The 17,260-nt window shown below is 37.5% G+C and overlaps 1 protein-coding gene across 3 annotated transcripts in view; it reads right to left on the minus strand.

The window, feature by feature from the left end:
* The window catches only part of NETO1 (neuropilin and tolloid like 1), a 70,624-nt gene that overhangs the window by 20,648 nt on the left and 32,716 nt on the right, over positions 1-17,260 (minus strand). For all 3 annotated transcript variants that reach the window (XM_056333336.1, XM_056333335.1, XM_056333334.1), the window contains exons 5-6: positions 9,975-10,016; positions 9,730-9,857 (exon numbers count right to left, since the gene is read on the minus strand). In XM_056333336.1, the coding sequence (XP_056189311.1) occupies positions 9,730-9,857; positions 9,975-10,016 (170 nt within the window). The remainder of the gene's footprint in view (positions 1-9,729; positions 9,858-9,974; positions 10,017-17,260) is intronic.

Genomic DNA, 17,260 nt, shown 5'->3' on the forward strand with positions numbered 1-17,260 from the left:
ATTAACTGGAACCAAACAAAAACCAGCAGCAAAAGGCCAGTGAGAAAAATACAGACAAGAACTTTGGATGAGTCAGTGACTCAAATGCAGAACTGGGGTGGCCAATGTGTGATGGGCTCTTACTCCTCACTCTCATGGTTTGATAAGACCTCTTTTATTAGCAGCTCCTTGGGTCCAGCTGGCACAAGCACACTACTGTCCTGCCAGAGCAAGACTATGCATGAGGGATGGAGGTATGGGAAGAGGTAGCACCACGATACCCACATCTAGCAACTGGCCATAGCTGGCACTCATCAGACAGCTGCTTCTGTGTGCTAGAGAACAGTTGCTCCTGCTCAAAACAGAGCGAAACAGGCACTGTGAAATCCTGATACACAGCTTCTCCTGTAAAGCTGCTGAGATAGTCCATTGTCCATCTCTGCATAAAATTTCACTTAGAATGGGGAGAAAGGTACACATTGCTTTTCTTTCCTCCACTAACGGAAGCAGCCTGCTTCAGATGGGCACTTGCCAGCTTTGTCACAGGTAATGCAATAAAAACCTTCTGCAGCTGATTATACGAAATGTTGTATACACATGACTGAACTGTTTTCCAGAAAACAAAGCATGTCAGATAAATGTGTTACAGAGAAGCACAGAAGGCTTCCAACATGAATGCCTATCATATGTATACCATCTGTATGTTGCAAAATATCATATATAGATATGACAGACTGTGCAGATATAATGCCATGTACATATATAACCTTTTTATCTTATTCCACTCTTTCAGGAGAATTCTTACCTACTCCAGGAAAAAAAAAAAAAAAAAAAAAAAAAAAAGCCTTAGTCCAACTGCAGAACAATGTTAAAACTATACTTGACATAGTGGGGGAACAACCTCTTATGCTTGCTCACTTGTTCTCTATTTCTACCCTGCTGTCTTATAGATATACAATTACCTATACATATGTATGTATGTATAAATATATATAGGCAAACATTTATCTTGTAATAGGGTATCCCATTTCAGCATTGAGAAGTAATGTATTTTCCATTCTTACCAGAAATGTTCTAATGCTAACTGTGGTTACAAAATGCCAGCTCTCACAGCCATTTCCAGCATTCATCAATTATTCCTGATCTCTTCAAATAAATTGTTCATATAACAATACAGCCAAAGTCTTATTTCTCTGAGCTTATCATTTGACATTCTCTAGTTTCCGGTGGCATGCTAGCCTTATAAAATAATGAAATATTTCTTAGAGTAGCAGTTATAAATGCTGAGAAGGAATCAAGAGAACAATAACTTAGCATTTCACTTTGACTCTTTCAGTGAAGAAGCCAACTTTCAGTTTTTCTCAAGCATGAATTCTGCTGTTGGCCATACCAGTTCATTCCTGTGTGTGATAAATTCAGCTAAGATCATAACATATATAGACTTGATAGGTATGGGAACCACTGGAAAGAATATTTGACTTAAAATTCTATGTTCACCCTTCATAAGAATAATAGCACCTTCTTCAATGGCATGAAGTTTCATAAATTAGAGAAAATAAATTCCTGATATTCTGAGATGACTTGGAGTTTCATTTTCATAGTCTCCTTTGGAGATGACTATTATTAGAACTTTATATAAAGTAATGAGGACTTGATAAAAACCTCTCCGAAATCAGTGGGTATCTTTCCATTTACTTATTTGGATCAGACCTATGCATTCAGACTGCAGTGCATTTTTAAAAACTGGAAACTGATTGCACAAACTGACAACCTGATATTGGATCAGATTTTATTTTAAATAGCTGGAATAATTTAATTGTATCTGCACGCCTATGCCAATTTTTATGGGTTTATTACTATATATTTGCCATTGTTCCTGTCACTGGCTGTAAGACCCACACTGGCAGAAGAAAATGACTAATAAATTGAGTTCCCCAGGGAAAGAATAAAACTGATTTTATGACAAACTGTTATCTAAGGCAAAATGTTCCTGATACATGGTTTTCTGAATTCAGTGGCAATATTCTCATTACTTTCACTGGTGTGTGGATCTCCCTAAAAGAAATTAAGCACAAAGTGAGAGAAAAATTATCAGTTTTTCTAGTTATTTCATTTACTGAGATCTTAGTCATTACTTCTACCAGCAATGGATAAGAAACATTGTTTCCCCTAAAGAAAACAAATGAACAAAAAAAGAGGTCACAAACTCAAATGCCACTATCTGCATTCATTAAGCATTTTTTCATTGATGCCAATGGGAATTTCTGGAATTAACATTTCTGTAGATATGGACACATTATTTTAGCACAACTGGGACATTCTTGTTGAAGAGTACATCTTATTTGAAAGAAGCAACATATCTTCTTCTTTCACATTTTTTGTTGTAAAGTTTTAATAAAACAATTTCCTCAAATGATCAGTTCCACATTATTTAGAACAAGTTGCTAGTGCACAAGTATTAGCTTTTGCTGAGCTTTGAGATGTCGCTGCAAATGCCAATGCCATTAACAACAAAACTGATAAAGCCTCACTGCAAATTTGACATATGTAATTTACACCCAGTCACATTATATTTTAAATAATAGTCTTGTCACCTTTAAGGTTTTTATTGCCATCATAAGAATGAAAAAGGAAATGCTGTCTAAGTTTTACTATTTTTTTAATTTAAATTTGAAAACAGAATTTTCTGTATATATTAGGAAAAAAAATGATTGTAAACTATGAATAATATATCACCTCAGTAAAATGGTCAGATTATAATCTCTTCAGAGTGAATAATTTTGATGAGTTCTGCTTTTTAATCAGTCAATGAAGGTTAGGGCTGACAACATGATTGATCAGGGCAGTCAGGAAAAACTTCAAACCATATCCCAGCGTATCAGACTTAATATAGGTGCACAGACATTCAGTCCCCTAAAACCAAACCAAACAAACAAAAAGCCATCGTTCAATTGCCAAAAGTAATTTAGATGTAAGACAAAAACCTCCTCTTCATCAGGGCGTAACATTTAGTTTTCACATATTCAGCTTCTAAGTTCAGTCAATTCTCTTGTAAGCACAGGGACTGGGCTAAATGGTGCGATGTCTTTCCCTGTCACTCAGTGATCAGTTACAGTGCCTGCTTTATTCTGCATCTCATTCAACCCTATGTGACTAACAAAGGACTTTCAAGATGATACCTCCAGCACCAGAGAAGCTCAGTTTGAAACCCAGTTTGTTAAAGCAGATTTTGCAACATTAAATAATCTCCTTCAAGGCAAGAAGACAAGTATACCAGCCTAAACAGCATTAACAATGTTTAGAATTTGTCTCCTAAAGTAGCCTCTCCTGTTGCTTAGATCCTAAACATGTGTTGTTGGTTTTTTTAATCAATGTTACTTCAGCCCAAAAATGTTAAAAGTATATGTTCTTTTTGGTTTTTTTGTTCATTTTGGGGGGGTGGGGGTTGACATTTTTTGGCCTGTAGTTGCTAGTCTGGAAAGATGCTTTGCAGAGAACTCCATACCTCATATTTTCCTCTCCTGGGGCTTGGAGAATACTGTCTGTCAAGGGCGACAGTCTTATATGGTACTTCTTCTAACACCCTGTGATTCACAGCCAGGCTCAGACATCAAAATACCATTTTCCTGAACAAGTGAAGCTCTCTGGATTTCTTTGCTTTGTCCTATTTGTTTCTTCAGACTTCTGTGAGTGCCCAATAACTGACATTAATTCTAACTGTCAAGCTATCCTCATTTTTCTCTCCTACAGTGGCAAAATGCTTGCAAGTGACAACCTTTACAGCTCCTTGGTGCTGTTCTGTTTTTTAACACTGAAAACCGTAGATCACATCCTGATTCTGCTGTTCTCTTTGGCATATGTTTTATTACTTTAATCAGTAAGGTTTTTTATCACTTTTCCTAACAATTATTTGATTTGAGGGTGCTGAGGTTGATTATATTTCTATACCTGAGTGGAACAGATTAATGCTAAGCTAAAAGTGGTTTTTTGTCAGTGCTACCGTGGCACGTGTATTACCATGCCTGCTAGAAGAGATTCTGCAGACATGATTCTACACACACGCTTGTCTTACATCTTTATCTAACAAAACTGTTTCAAAGAAGTGATTTTAATGGTTTAACATAGGTAATCAATATTTTCTACTTCTTATTTGTTCACCTTGTTCCAGGAATGCTGTATAAGTGTGTTGGGTTTTTTTCATTCATAATATTATTATCATTATGTTAGCAAGGTTCAGAGCTTTGTCAGAGATGGAGCTCATTTGAAGCCTGTAAAAGTGTCTCTGGCTATTAGGTTTTTCACTCTCTAAATTTCATTTTTCTGTAACATTTCAGGAACCACCACTCAAATGGCTCCTATTAAATTTTAGTGTAAAGCTTAAAGCTTCTCTTCTACACCTGATTAAGAAGCCTCCAAAAGTTATGCTAGTCTGCCAGTACTGACAGCTTAAACTGGGTTTTTTTGCAGGTCTCATCCAAGAGCACACGTTTCCACTTCACATGTAAGAACAGAAAATGTTTTCGTTTGGTCAGATTGGTTTATACAGACTTGTAGCCCTGCAATTTGCTTTACCGTGTGTTTCCTCCTAACTGTGCAGGAAATGCACGTGCTAACAACCCAGTCTCTCTCCAGACTCCATTTAATTCAAAGTCAGGCACCTGGAACTGACAGTATCATCTCTCTATATGGTCAGGTACATGGATACAAGATCCACCATGAAAGCAGTGACAAGTGATACAGAGACTTTACCAGGGAGCAATACCTATCCCTTGTAAATATGCAACTGGCTTGGTCCCACTTGGGCCTGTCGGCCATGCCTGGCCTAGCACGTCCTGCCCCCAGCCTTGTTTATCAGTGAGCTTCTGCCCAGCTTGAGCTGGGGCTGGTCCCATTGCCACAGGCGAGCCCAGCCACCACCGCACCCTGTCCGCCATGGCTCGGCCTGCCCAGTTCTCCTCACAGGCCTCACCCTGGCCCCATCCTGTGTGCTGTGCATCCTGCTCCCGCCTCTCCCCCATAGCTCTGCTGGAAACAAATGTCACCACTCACAGGCAGCTCAGGTTTAAGAATATTGCAGTAATATGTCAAAACTAGATACCTGTTATTAAAGTCTTCAGTTTCTTAAGATTTTTGTTAAGTCTTGCATCCTATAACCTGTAAAGGTACATTCTTTGCCCAGTAGCATGCTCAAGTGGGGTGGGAGAATTAGTTATAGCTTTGACTAACTAATTTACAACTTAATTTCATTTCTCGTGGTGTACACACAGAGGGTAGCATCTCTTTTGCTTAGTCTAAGCATACCTCTTGATCATTCCTCTTGAACAGATGACTGGTCCACTGAACCAGATTCAAATTAATGCTTATCTGTCTGTAGTTTGGGTGCTCTTTCCCAAGCTACCCAGAGTTTCCAATTATAAGTATTGCTTAATGGTTGTTTCCCAGCATCAGAACATCATCTTTGTAAAACTTTTATTGCTCTTACTGTCAAATTCTGGGGTTTTTTTGCTACCCCCCCCCCCCCCCCCCCCCCGCCCCTACAAAACCTCTCAAGTAACAAGCACGACACAATAGTGTCTTGATGGGGAATTCACCCACCAAAGGCAGCGCTACCTGAGCACGAACATGTGTCCTGTCTTCCTGGGGGGCCTTGTCAAACTCTGCTGACACATCCAATATAAAAAAAGGCTTGTTGTTGATATCATCCTCCAACATTCACCCTTAACAGAAAGCAAGAAAAGACTAATTCTTTTAATTTTCTTCTCTGCCATTCATAAATAGAGATTCTTTGCTTATCCACTGCTGTAGCTAATGATATCTCTGAAGTTTTTCAAATCCCAGTGCAATAACTTGTCCATTCTTTCTCCTGGCTTTGTTGTACAGTAAAGTATTTTGGGATGGGGAGGTTCCTCCAGCTCTTTACTGTTTTGGGCAGGTTGGCACATTCAGTCAGCAGCTCCCATCTTCATTTTCATTCTTGCTCTGATTAGTGTATGAAGTCAGCTTCTACACAATGTGCAGAACCCCCAGTATTTTTGAACTCTAGACTCACAGCCATCTTACTCAGCCAGAACTGGCTTTGAATGTTTATAAGAAACACACGTGTTGCAATGAGTCACTGTTAAATAGAAGGCTCCAGGTCTATGTATAGTTTGAAGTTGTGTTTAATCTGCCTTCTGCTGTCTTCTGAACTTCCAGAAAGTTTCAGTTCTGCATGCATTTTCAGCATTTTATTTTTTGTGTTTATAAGGTAATCAGTGATTGCTCTATTTTAAATGTGTGCAAGAAATTTGCTGTCCTTTGTCCTATTTCCACTTGCTGATGATAGGAGCAATATTACACCCAGACTGTCTGTTTGAAGCTCAGGCTTAGAGATCTCAAGTTCATTCTCCCTGACTGATCTCATTGCTCCTGTGTTGAGCTCAGACTTGGCTTGAAACTGGAATTGGAAACCAAGGAAAAGACTTGCATCTTGCTACTGCAGACAGTTTAGATTGGATGAGCTTAAGCCAAATGAAATTGCAAGCAGCCCACATTCTGGCACAGTTTAATTAAGAAACTAAAGATGTAAAGATCCAACCCAAATTCTGTCTGAGTAACTGGCCTTTTAGGCATAATTCCCAGTAACAAACTGTGCAGCCCAGAGTACAGGAACATGTGGATTTAAAGACATCTGCTGAGTTCTTACTGTTCTTAGCAGGAGAGCCTGTTTTCATAGGTGCAAGATGCCTTAACTTAGAATGATGTCACTAGATTGTTATACTGAATATGTCATTAGTTCAAGGTTGGATAAGCACAAAGGAAGCTGACTGCAAAATATGACAATAGATTCCAGTTCACTTGAATCAGGCCCATAAACATTCTTACTGTAAATTTTACTTCATACAAGGTTTTTTTTAAATTTTATCCACTAATTTCTTCCTTAATATCTGAAAAATTTTCAACTTGTGCCAGTATGGCAATACCATAACCATATGTGTGTATATGCATGTATATGTGTGTATACATACAGATATATATTTGTGTATATATGTGAAAATCACACTAAGAATGTTCAAGTGCTAAATTGGACTTACCCCTCTAAGATTAATCTAACCTTGAAAACTGGGTTTTTTTTATAGCTTGCTGGAAAAGCTGTCAGCCCCACACGTTGGGAAACACTGATTTATGTGCTTGTATATTGCCCTGTCTCTCTACTCAGAGAATTTGGTAAGATGGGAACAGCAAGATTCATGGAGAGTACCCAGCCCTCTGCCTAAAGGTAGGATTAGGGATGTTTCTTTCCGTTTTCATAGGTTGTTACCTAACCTGCACCCTAAGACCACTAGCAATGCTGTCCAAACAAACTTGCTTAACCAGTTGTATCTGGTCTGGCTGAGCCTTCCAGCAGCCCTCCCAGCGCTGTGCTTGTACTGATGGCTGGAAAGGTGGTGATAACACACCAGTGCCCTGACTGCTCCTGAGCAGTGCTCACACGGCATCAAGGCTGCCTCTCCAACCTCCCCCCTCCTCTTACCAGAAGGCTGGGGGTGGGCAAGAGCTTGGGAAGGGACATAGCCAGGACAGCTGATGCAAAGTGACCAATGGGGTATTCCATGCCATATGATGTCTGCTCAGATATAATAGCTAAAAGAAAGGAGGAAGGGGTAGTATTTGGTATTTATGTTTGTCTTCCAGAGCAACCACTGGGGTAACTGAAGCCCTGCTTCCCAGGAAGTGGCCAAATATCACCTGCTAATGGGAAGCAGAGAAAAACATCCTTTCCTCGCCTCTGCGTGTACAGCTTTTGCTATTATTTCATCAAACTGCCGATATCTTGACCCACATGTTTTTTCCCATCTTATTTTCTCCCCCCTCCCTTTCTGCTGGGGAGGGGAGTGATAGAACAGGTTGGTGGACACCTGGTGTCCAGCCAGGGTCAACCCACCACACCAATCATTCATAATGCCCTCCCTGGTATTTGAAATTTGCTTCCCTAGTATCTAACCTGAATCTTTCTTTTGGCGTGAAGGACCATGACTTATCCTATCGACATCAGAGCTCTCCTTCCTCATTGTAAAAGCCTTTTATTATCTGGCATCATGCTCCTTCAAAAAAATCTTCTAGATGACATTGAATAACTTTCCGTTTTTCCTCAGGTTTCCTAGAACTCTCTCATTGCTCTCCCTTCCAGATGCTCTTCAGCTGCTATACATTTCTTGAAATGCAACACAACTTAATGCAAGTATAGAAGTTCATGAAGAGCTAAACTATTTTTAATCCTCTATTAACAGTGGTACTGTGGCATTCTTCTGATACACACTGTGTTTATGGCTATGTAGCTACACAATTTGTATTTTTACATCAGGACTGAAGTCTGGATAAATCCTACAGGTAACTAAACATAGGACTTCTATCAGGGCTTTGAATCATATAGAACTTTAGAGTTAGAACAGGTAAGATTATCACGACATTATCTGTCCGACCAAGCATAAACTGGAATTAAGACTATAGAACAATTTTATTGGCTGATTTAATTGTGCTGATTCTAATAAGCACAACTCTAATGTTGTGTTTACCTGTTTTCTACTAATACATAAGTATATAATGTATACAATAATAACTCATCAGTCCAGTCATTTCATGTCTATAGCTACTTACTGTAGCAAAGCGCGAAGCTCATCTACTTAATCGAAAACCTCTATGAATATTGAATTTATCCAAAAGTAAAAAGAGAGAGAGATTAAAGTATATTCTGGAAATAATTTATCTGTAGTCTTTATGAGCCAAGTGTTCAACTCCTCTCCTAAACCTTCACAATGCTGATATTAATGACTTTTTCTATTCTGGAAAGCCTTCCTCCTGCTTATTCAATACCAAATGCTGAAACAGTTAAATATATCCAGGACACTCTGTTCTGAGATTATATATATAATAAAACCAAGTTATTTGTTTAAAGATGGCAGAGAGTAGTGGATTATAAATTCTAGCTTTTAAAATATTTCCTGTCAAATAAAACACACTAGAAAAAATAAAATATTGAGTTGTCTTTAACAGAGTGAAAGTAGGTGGGAGGCACAAAGCTGTTCCAGTTGCAAAGAGAGGAGAAACAGTAGTGTAGCCAGCAACAATCAATCCATATAGTAACCGATAAGATAGGAACTGAATAAGGGAGGAACTCAAACAGAATCCAAGAATTGTTAAATTCATTGCAGTCCTCTCCTGTTCGTTACAAATGCCTGGCTTGCTGGCTGTGGTGGGAGAGAAATGGGAACACTCTCTGTTTTTTTCTGTGGCTCTAAACCAAAGGAAATAAAGGTCTTATACAGAGGAATGTGAATTTACCTTGGCTCCATTTTCACAGTTCCCAGATAAGAAACAATAATGACCTCAGGGAGCCAGCAGTGTTTCCTTAGTAGTCCCTATATTAAGTATTTGAAATATATTGAAAATTAAGGTGATAAGATTACCTCCTGCTTAGGAAAACACATTGATTCTTTAAAAATATGAGCAAAATTAAAGATGAATTTAAGAAAATTATTTATGGCACAAAATGCACATTAACACTGCCCACATCATTATTTATAGAGAAGGGAGGTTATTTTGGCTGAGGTGACAAATTGCCCTTCCACGGCAGAAGGCAAAAAAATGGTTTACAAGTTCAAGCTGTAAAGTTATTAAACAAGATCTGACTGTACTAAGAAATGCACAAGTTATCAGATAAGTCAATTTCTTAAATTAAATGGCAAATCAGCAAGTGGATGAAGGACTGACCTTGGATCGGGGTGGTGCTCGGATGTACCATTTACAGTCTACTGCTTCAGTTTCAGAAGCTTTTCCTTCTTTGACAATTTGTACAGATTCCACAATTCCTTCAGGTCCTCCCATCTCAAACTCACAAACTGAATAACAAAATACCAGAAAAAATGAAACCTGAACAGCAAACAAAAATATTTTCTACAGCAGAGTGCAAAGGCCTCCAAGTTAAAAAAAATAAATAAACAAAACAACATACCAACCTGGCAATGGCTTCAAAACGCCAAGGTCCTTAAAATCTGGATCTTAAAAATTGAGAAAGACAAAATTAGTTTTGTTCAATATCTTGGCTATAACGTCAATGTGCTAAAATTTGACAATGCACTTCAGTGATATAATTATACATATGTTTCTTGGAAATAAGAAGTGTTCCAAAACTATGGCAACACATAATGCAAGACTAGTTTTTTTCTGGTACGAAATCCTGCTCTTCCCTGTCTGTCTCTTTCAGAAGGTTGAGTTAAAAAATATTTCTTCATACACTAGCAAGCAAGAATATCACACAACTAACCACATGACACTTTAATACAGTTAATGAAAGAGGATATATTTACAGATCCATTCAGAACCCTTTTGCCTATTTTTCAGTATAACACTCAGTTTAACTAGAGAATTCTAAACTTCATTCTGTGTTTATGAATACTCTGCCATCCCTACCAACAAAGAGGAGACACTTTCTGTGTCAGCAACATCCACTTGGCCTTCCTGGAATAAATACCATAAGTATTTACCATGGATTTCATTGTGCTAACAAAGTAATGTCTAACACATGTGCTATCTTAAATCAGGTAAACATGATTATATTAACCATCTGAGATGGTTTTTATTATGCTTTTACAGCCAGGTATAACACATAGATGCAATGAGTTTGGTCTTAAGCCTATGCTTCAATAGACAACTATCCATAGCCAAATCATCATTTCACAAAATTTGGCCCATTTTGAAGATACTGTCCAAAACCAGAAATGTTAAACAAACTAAAGTATTTCAAGAGAAAACTATTTCTTCAGAATAGACTGGTCTTGTCTCAGAGATTTTTATCACTTGCACTGCTTTTCTACCTAAAGTGAATGTTCTGCACTGTCTTTCTTATTTTCAGAAGAAAACATAAACCAAACAAACATAAAGCAACCAATTAACCAAAAAAACTCACCAAAAAAAAAAAAAAACCCCAAACAAAAAAACCCAACAACAAACCCCAACAAATACATCCACTGTCCTTTCTTTTTCTCTGGAAAGTTGAAAGGATCTGCTATATTGAAACCAATGAACCAACGATAAACACTTCTATATAAACACTGCATTAAGCTTCTCCTGAGTCACATACATAGTGTCCAGGTCTCAAAAAGATTGCATAAGAGAAAAACTGAGGTAGAGTTTGAGAGGTAGTCTACTCATGCAATTGATCTTACTTTTTCAGGATCAGGTCAGTGCAGTAAAAACTATAAATGAAACCGTGAAGAGAAGGTTTGGAAGAAATGTTTCAAATGAAAAAAAAAAACCCCACCACCAACCCAACCCACTACTAAAACTGCTGTTCTCCTCTAGCCTTAGTCAAGTTGGGACAGTAGAATCATAACCAAATAATATCCTGAAAAAGTCTAGTGCTCTATAAGCAAGATCAGCCATTTTTAACCTGAACAGTCAGAATGTGTTGACTTCAAAAATCAGAGTTGTAAAGTCACTTTTTTAAATTGTCCCTCTATAACCAGGCTGCGGTTGTTCTTCCCAGTTATCTTTTACAGTTGCACAATATAAATCATGAGTGAATACTTATGAACTTAAGGGACTGCCAATATAACTGAGTAGGCAATTAGTATTAATTGTTGAGCAGTTTTATAGGTCAGTAGATAGATATGATAGCCAACAACACTAAATATAATTAAATATTTCAGTTAATGTACTTGGATGTTTATACCTAGTGCTGAAAGCAAGATACTTGAAGGAAACTTACTTTGACTACTGCCTCAAATTAACATCCAAATCATGTCCAGTGTAACCATTACATTTATTCCTTTTGCTGAGTTCACAAGGACCACTCTGATATACTAAAAACACTCCACCACATTAGCAAAGTACAGAGGAGGAAAGAAGGAGAGAAACATCCTGACAGGATTTCTCCCATATGAAGGAGTTTTCATATAAAGGAGTGATAGTAGCAAGAATCCAGGCTGAAGTGTAATCTAGACCATGAAATTTGACCAACAAAACAATTCTAAAATTATGTTCTTATTTGTTAACAATACAGTAACACTGGTAACAATGCACATAGAAGTGCACAATCTGTTAAAATTCTAGGAATATGGTAGATCTTGCTCAGTTATGAAGAATAATCTTTTTGCAACCTTTCAACATCTCAAGTGATAGTAAACCAAATTCTGTGACACCTGAGGTAATACACTTCATTAAACATTAACAGGATATCAATACTATAATTTTAAAAATCTGTAAATAAGGTATCATCAGACATGCTGGAAATTCAGCTATGTTTAAGCATAATTACCCAGCAAATGTTTGGTTTTTTAAATAGTCTACCATTAAACAGATTATTCTTTAGCAGCTCTTCTGTATGTAATTCAATCAAACTGTTATTATCAGTCTGGCTGAGTCAGAACCCTTTTAATGATATCTAAACACTGACTGACTAGATCTTCCAATAGACAGATAGTCCTGATGAAAATTATGTTCCCATTAGGAAAACTTCCCAAGACAGGAGAATTTTGCTGTGAAAAATAAGATTGATCACTTATAATAAAAAAGTAGGATGCAATAGGCCTTGAGGGGTATGCAATACATGTAATTTATTTATTTATTTTTCATGGGGATCTCCTTAATGGAGAAATGAAGTATGTAAAGAGAAAACCAGGAACTGTCATAAGAAATGTGAAAATGTGTAAAGGTTATATAAATGGCAGACCTGGCATCCAAAACAAGTTCTGTGGGTTTTTCCTGAAGCATTGAATGTCTCTTTTAAAACCTACCAATACAAAAAAAAAAAAATAATCCAGAAATCTCCTTTGGTGATATATTACAACCTATTCCACAAATAACAGATTCCTGGAATGGTTTAGTTACTCTAAGCTTTTCTGTAATGTCTCTGTGAAACAGAGAATTACATTTGAAACTTACGAGATGCAAAAATCTTTACAAGGCTATTTAGAGTTACTGGCAAACAAGAAGAATGAGAAATTGTAAAGTAGCCCAAAGGAGAATATGGTGATAATCTGTAATTTCCTTAACTGGCAAAAAAATGTGGTAGATGAGCAGACAGTGAAGTGGACTGGAAACTGGCTGAACAATCAGACCCATGATGGTGGTGATCAGTAGTACGAAGTCTAATTGGAGGCCATTATTGAGCGGTAGGTATAACCAAGGGGCCAACACTAGTCCGATCCTGTTTAACATCATTAATGATCTGGAGGATGAGGCAGAGTGAACCCTCAGCAAGTTTGCTGATGACACAGTACTGGGAGGAGTGGCTGATACACCAGAAGGCCATGCTGCCATCCAGAGCAGCTTCAGCAGGCTGGGGAAATAGGCTGACAGCAACCTTCCGAAGTTCAACAAGGGGAAGTGCAAAATCCTTCATATGGAGAGGAATAACCCCATGTACCACTGTATGCTGAGTCCACCCAACTGGAAAGCAGCTTTGCAGAAAAGGACCAGGGGGGCCTGGTGGACACCAACTTGAACATGGGCCTGGCAAACAAGGCCACCAGTATCCTGGGCTGCATTAGGAAGAATACTGCCAACAGCTGAGGAGGGATGTGATCCTTCCCCTCTGCTTGGCACTGGTAAGGCCATACCTGTAGTGCTGTGCCCAGTTCTAAGCTCCTCAGTACAAAGGTGATATGGAGCTACTGGAGACAGTCCAGCAAAGGGTCATGAAGCTGATTAAGGGACTGAAGCATCTCTTCTATGAGGAAAGATTGAGAGAGCTGGGACTGGTCAGCCTGGAGAAGAGAAGGGCCAGAGGGGATCCTACCAGTGGGTATAGATGTCTGAATGAAGGGTACAAAGAAGATGGAGCCAGGCTTTCTCAGTGGTATCCCGTGATGGAACAAGAGACAATGGGCACACACTGAAACACAGGAGGTTCTGTCTGAACATCAGGAAACGCTTTTCCACTGCAAGGGTAACTGAGCACTGGCACGGGCTGCCCAGAGAGGTTGTGTAGTCTCCAACCTTGGAAATATTCAAAAGTCATCCGGACATGGTCCTGGAGACCCAGCTCCAGGTGGCACTGCTTGAAAACGGGGTTGGACAAGATGACCTCCAGAGGTCCCTTCTAACCCCAACCATTTTGTGATCCTCTGATTCTGTAACAACTAAACACCAGAATAGGCTAATATTGAAATAACTAGTCGAATGACAAATCTAAGGTAATAGCAGAGGTTAGACAAATCCCTATCACAATGCAGACTTGTTTTGATGGAATTTGCTTTGAGTCATAGGAGCATATATCCCCAACCTGAGAAATCTGTAATGTTTAGGACTGGTTTCAAATAGATCCACTAGGTCTTCATGGGAGCCTCTAAGGGTTTTGGATGCTGACTCTGGGATCTGTTCTATATGTGGCCCATGGAAACCATACTACTTTCCTTTATTTTTCATTTCACTGTTAATATGCAACAAGGCTGACTTTTCTGAGCAGCTGGCAAGCATGGAATTTAAATACGAAACCAGAAGGACAATTCTAATGAGTTAGGGCACCTGATTGCTCAAAAAACTTGTGAAATAAAGAAAATTGTAAAGTATAAAACAATTTTAGGTTAACTAGATCAACTCTTAAAAAAAAAGTAAATGACTTTGTTTACAAGTAAACTGCAGCATCTTATGTGGTTGCCCAGCTGTGGCATATCCACACAGAAACATTTACCCACTTATGCATACACGTGTAAGTCACTTGCACAGAAAGTGAAATTGTTTAAAATTCTATTACTTCAGTTATTTCTGTAAAAGACAGGTAAATTGTATGTAACAGAAAGAGGGAAAATACATAAAGTTCAAACTAATTACTAGCAACAAGATATTCTGTTGGTAAGTATTATTACAATTCTACTTTAAAAGACCAAATTTTGAATAAAATACCCACAGTTATCAAACCTGTTCAACTTGTTTTCAAAGACAGATTCCACAAGGCTCTTAAAAGTAATTTTAAGTCACACAGAACAGTTACAGGATTTCTTTCTTGCAAGTGCACAAATTTGTGGGTAAAGCTCTCACACTCTGTTTATCAGTTTCTTTACTTTTTCATCTAACATTCATTTGGACATTGTCTTACACTGAGCATCAAACTTGTTGCTTGTACTGATCGAAATAGTAGAAATCTCACTCTTTTGATTTAAGTAAACAGGTGTTTCAATATCTCTTCTGAAAATAATGGAAGATTGAGCTGGTATGTTATGCTTAATTATGCACAATTTTGTATGTCTGAATTACAGTATATGTATTAAAGAATACGAGAAATTACTGTATGGTCAGAAGTCCAGACGAAGTAAGCACCACAAAATCCTGGTGCAGATATGATAAACTGTTGAGGTATTTTGCTTGCTTTTCTTCTATAAATGAGAAAATAATGATCAAACTATAAACTACAAAGGATTGATGTTTAAAACATAAAGGAGATTTTGCTGTTTGTGAATACAAACCCCTCTTTTTTTAGAGATGTATACACAAGTAGTTACAGTATGTAGAAACCATATTTCCAATGATAAACAGGGAAGCTTCATTTTTACTCATTGAGCAGACAGCTGTAGATACATCTTTCCACTTTCCTGTCTTTGAATGACTATAGACATTCAATTTTTATCTACCAATATTTAAGACATTTTAACACATCCCCATGGTTCTCCATCATAGAACTTACTAGAGACCTGATTTTACATGTAAATGCTCATGTAAAAGTAAAGAGAATTGCACTATTGAGCAAGACACCAGTTATTTATTTTCAAGATTATGAAGTCAGGTTCTTTTACCATGATTTCTGGGAGCCTAAACAAGTTCTGTCCTCTTGAAATATAGTTCTATGTAAAAGCAGAGCTTGCAGAACTCTGTACAGAACAGCAGGATTATTCTAAGGTATTTTATATGGTTGCCTCCTAGTATTTGATGATACAGTAAAAATACCAGAAGATGATGACCAAGAGATTTTAAAAGCATAAAAATACGCTTAAAGAATCACTTAAGCAATTCTAAAATAGAACAGCATTTCTAAAAGTAAATTTTTTGTGAGGTGTACAAAGAAAGGGAACCTAACTATTCCACTGGGGAAAGTGAAAGTACTAAGTTAAAAAAAACAAAATGAAGTGAAATAGATATGCAAAAATGCACAAATTATTGTCTTGTTAACAAAAAATAAAATTTGTTGTGATTATTTTTTTTCAGCTCTGTAGTCTTCTTGAAACTTCCATATCTGTATTAAATATCTGTCTGTACCTGTATTAAATATAGCAAAGGATCTTCAAATAAAACCTGTAGTTTACTAGGCACCTTGAAAACGAGTTCTGTAATAATTATAGCTGGCAATAGTATGTGCTTTTTGTTTTCTGTGTTCTTTCCTTCAAGAACAATATTGTGAGCAATGAGGCAGCTATTCTGGAGTCTACATATTTATAATCTAAAAAAATGCTTCTCAAATTTTTCACTCCTTAGCACAGTCATGAAAGAACTCAAAGGTGGTAAGTGCAAATGTAGAAGTGAATATGACTCTTGCTATTTCACCTTGAAGTTCTACCTGCTATTAGATCAGCAAGAAGTCATATGAAGACAAATAAGCCAAAAAAGATTTGTACTCTAGAGAAGTTTGAGACACTGTTTTTGAGATGCAGCTGCATAAGGAAACACTACTTTGTCTTGAACTTTGTGATCTGACTCACTGTAAAGTACACTAAAGCTACTATTTGTCTTTGGAAGAAATTTTATAAATGAATGCTGTGAGCAGTAGGTGAAGTAAAATCATATTTAGAAAAATACAGTCAACCTGCTCTGGTTACTTTTACCAGACTCCTTATATTGTTGAAATAACACAAACTGCCTTGCGGAAGTTTTATTTCTAAATTATTATTTTATTATTTTTTTATTATTTTTTAGGGCTTTTTTTCTCACATTTACTATTCTTAGCTCATATTCACAAACAAAACATCTTTATAGTGTATTTAATATACTGATTTACAAACTGCACGGCTATGGCGACCTCATTAAGATGAGATACTGCATGTGTTAGCAATAGACAGACATTTGTATACCAAAAGGTAATACTTGTTTCTTTAACAAGTATTTGGAAATGAAAAGGCAGTATGATGAGGAAAGAAAATCCATGTCTTTGCTTAACTTTTTGCTAAGATTGGTCAAACTGAGCAGACAGGAAGTGCCTGAATGAACTCCACTGCCACAAGCCACATGATTACAGAGGTCACACCCAGATTTTTCTTTTCATGTACACAAATGAGCTTTAAGGTTTTGAGACCTTAGCCTGCTTGCCTTCCTT

Source organism: Falco biarmicus, chromosome 3, assembly GCF_023638135.1.
Source record: "Falco biarmicus isolate bFalBia1 chromosome 3, bFalBia1.pri, whole genome shotgun sequence".
NCBI lineage: Eukaryota > Metazoa > Chordata > Aves > Falconiformes > Falconidae > Falco > Falco biarmicus.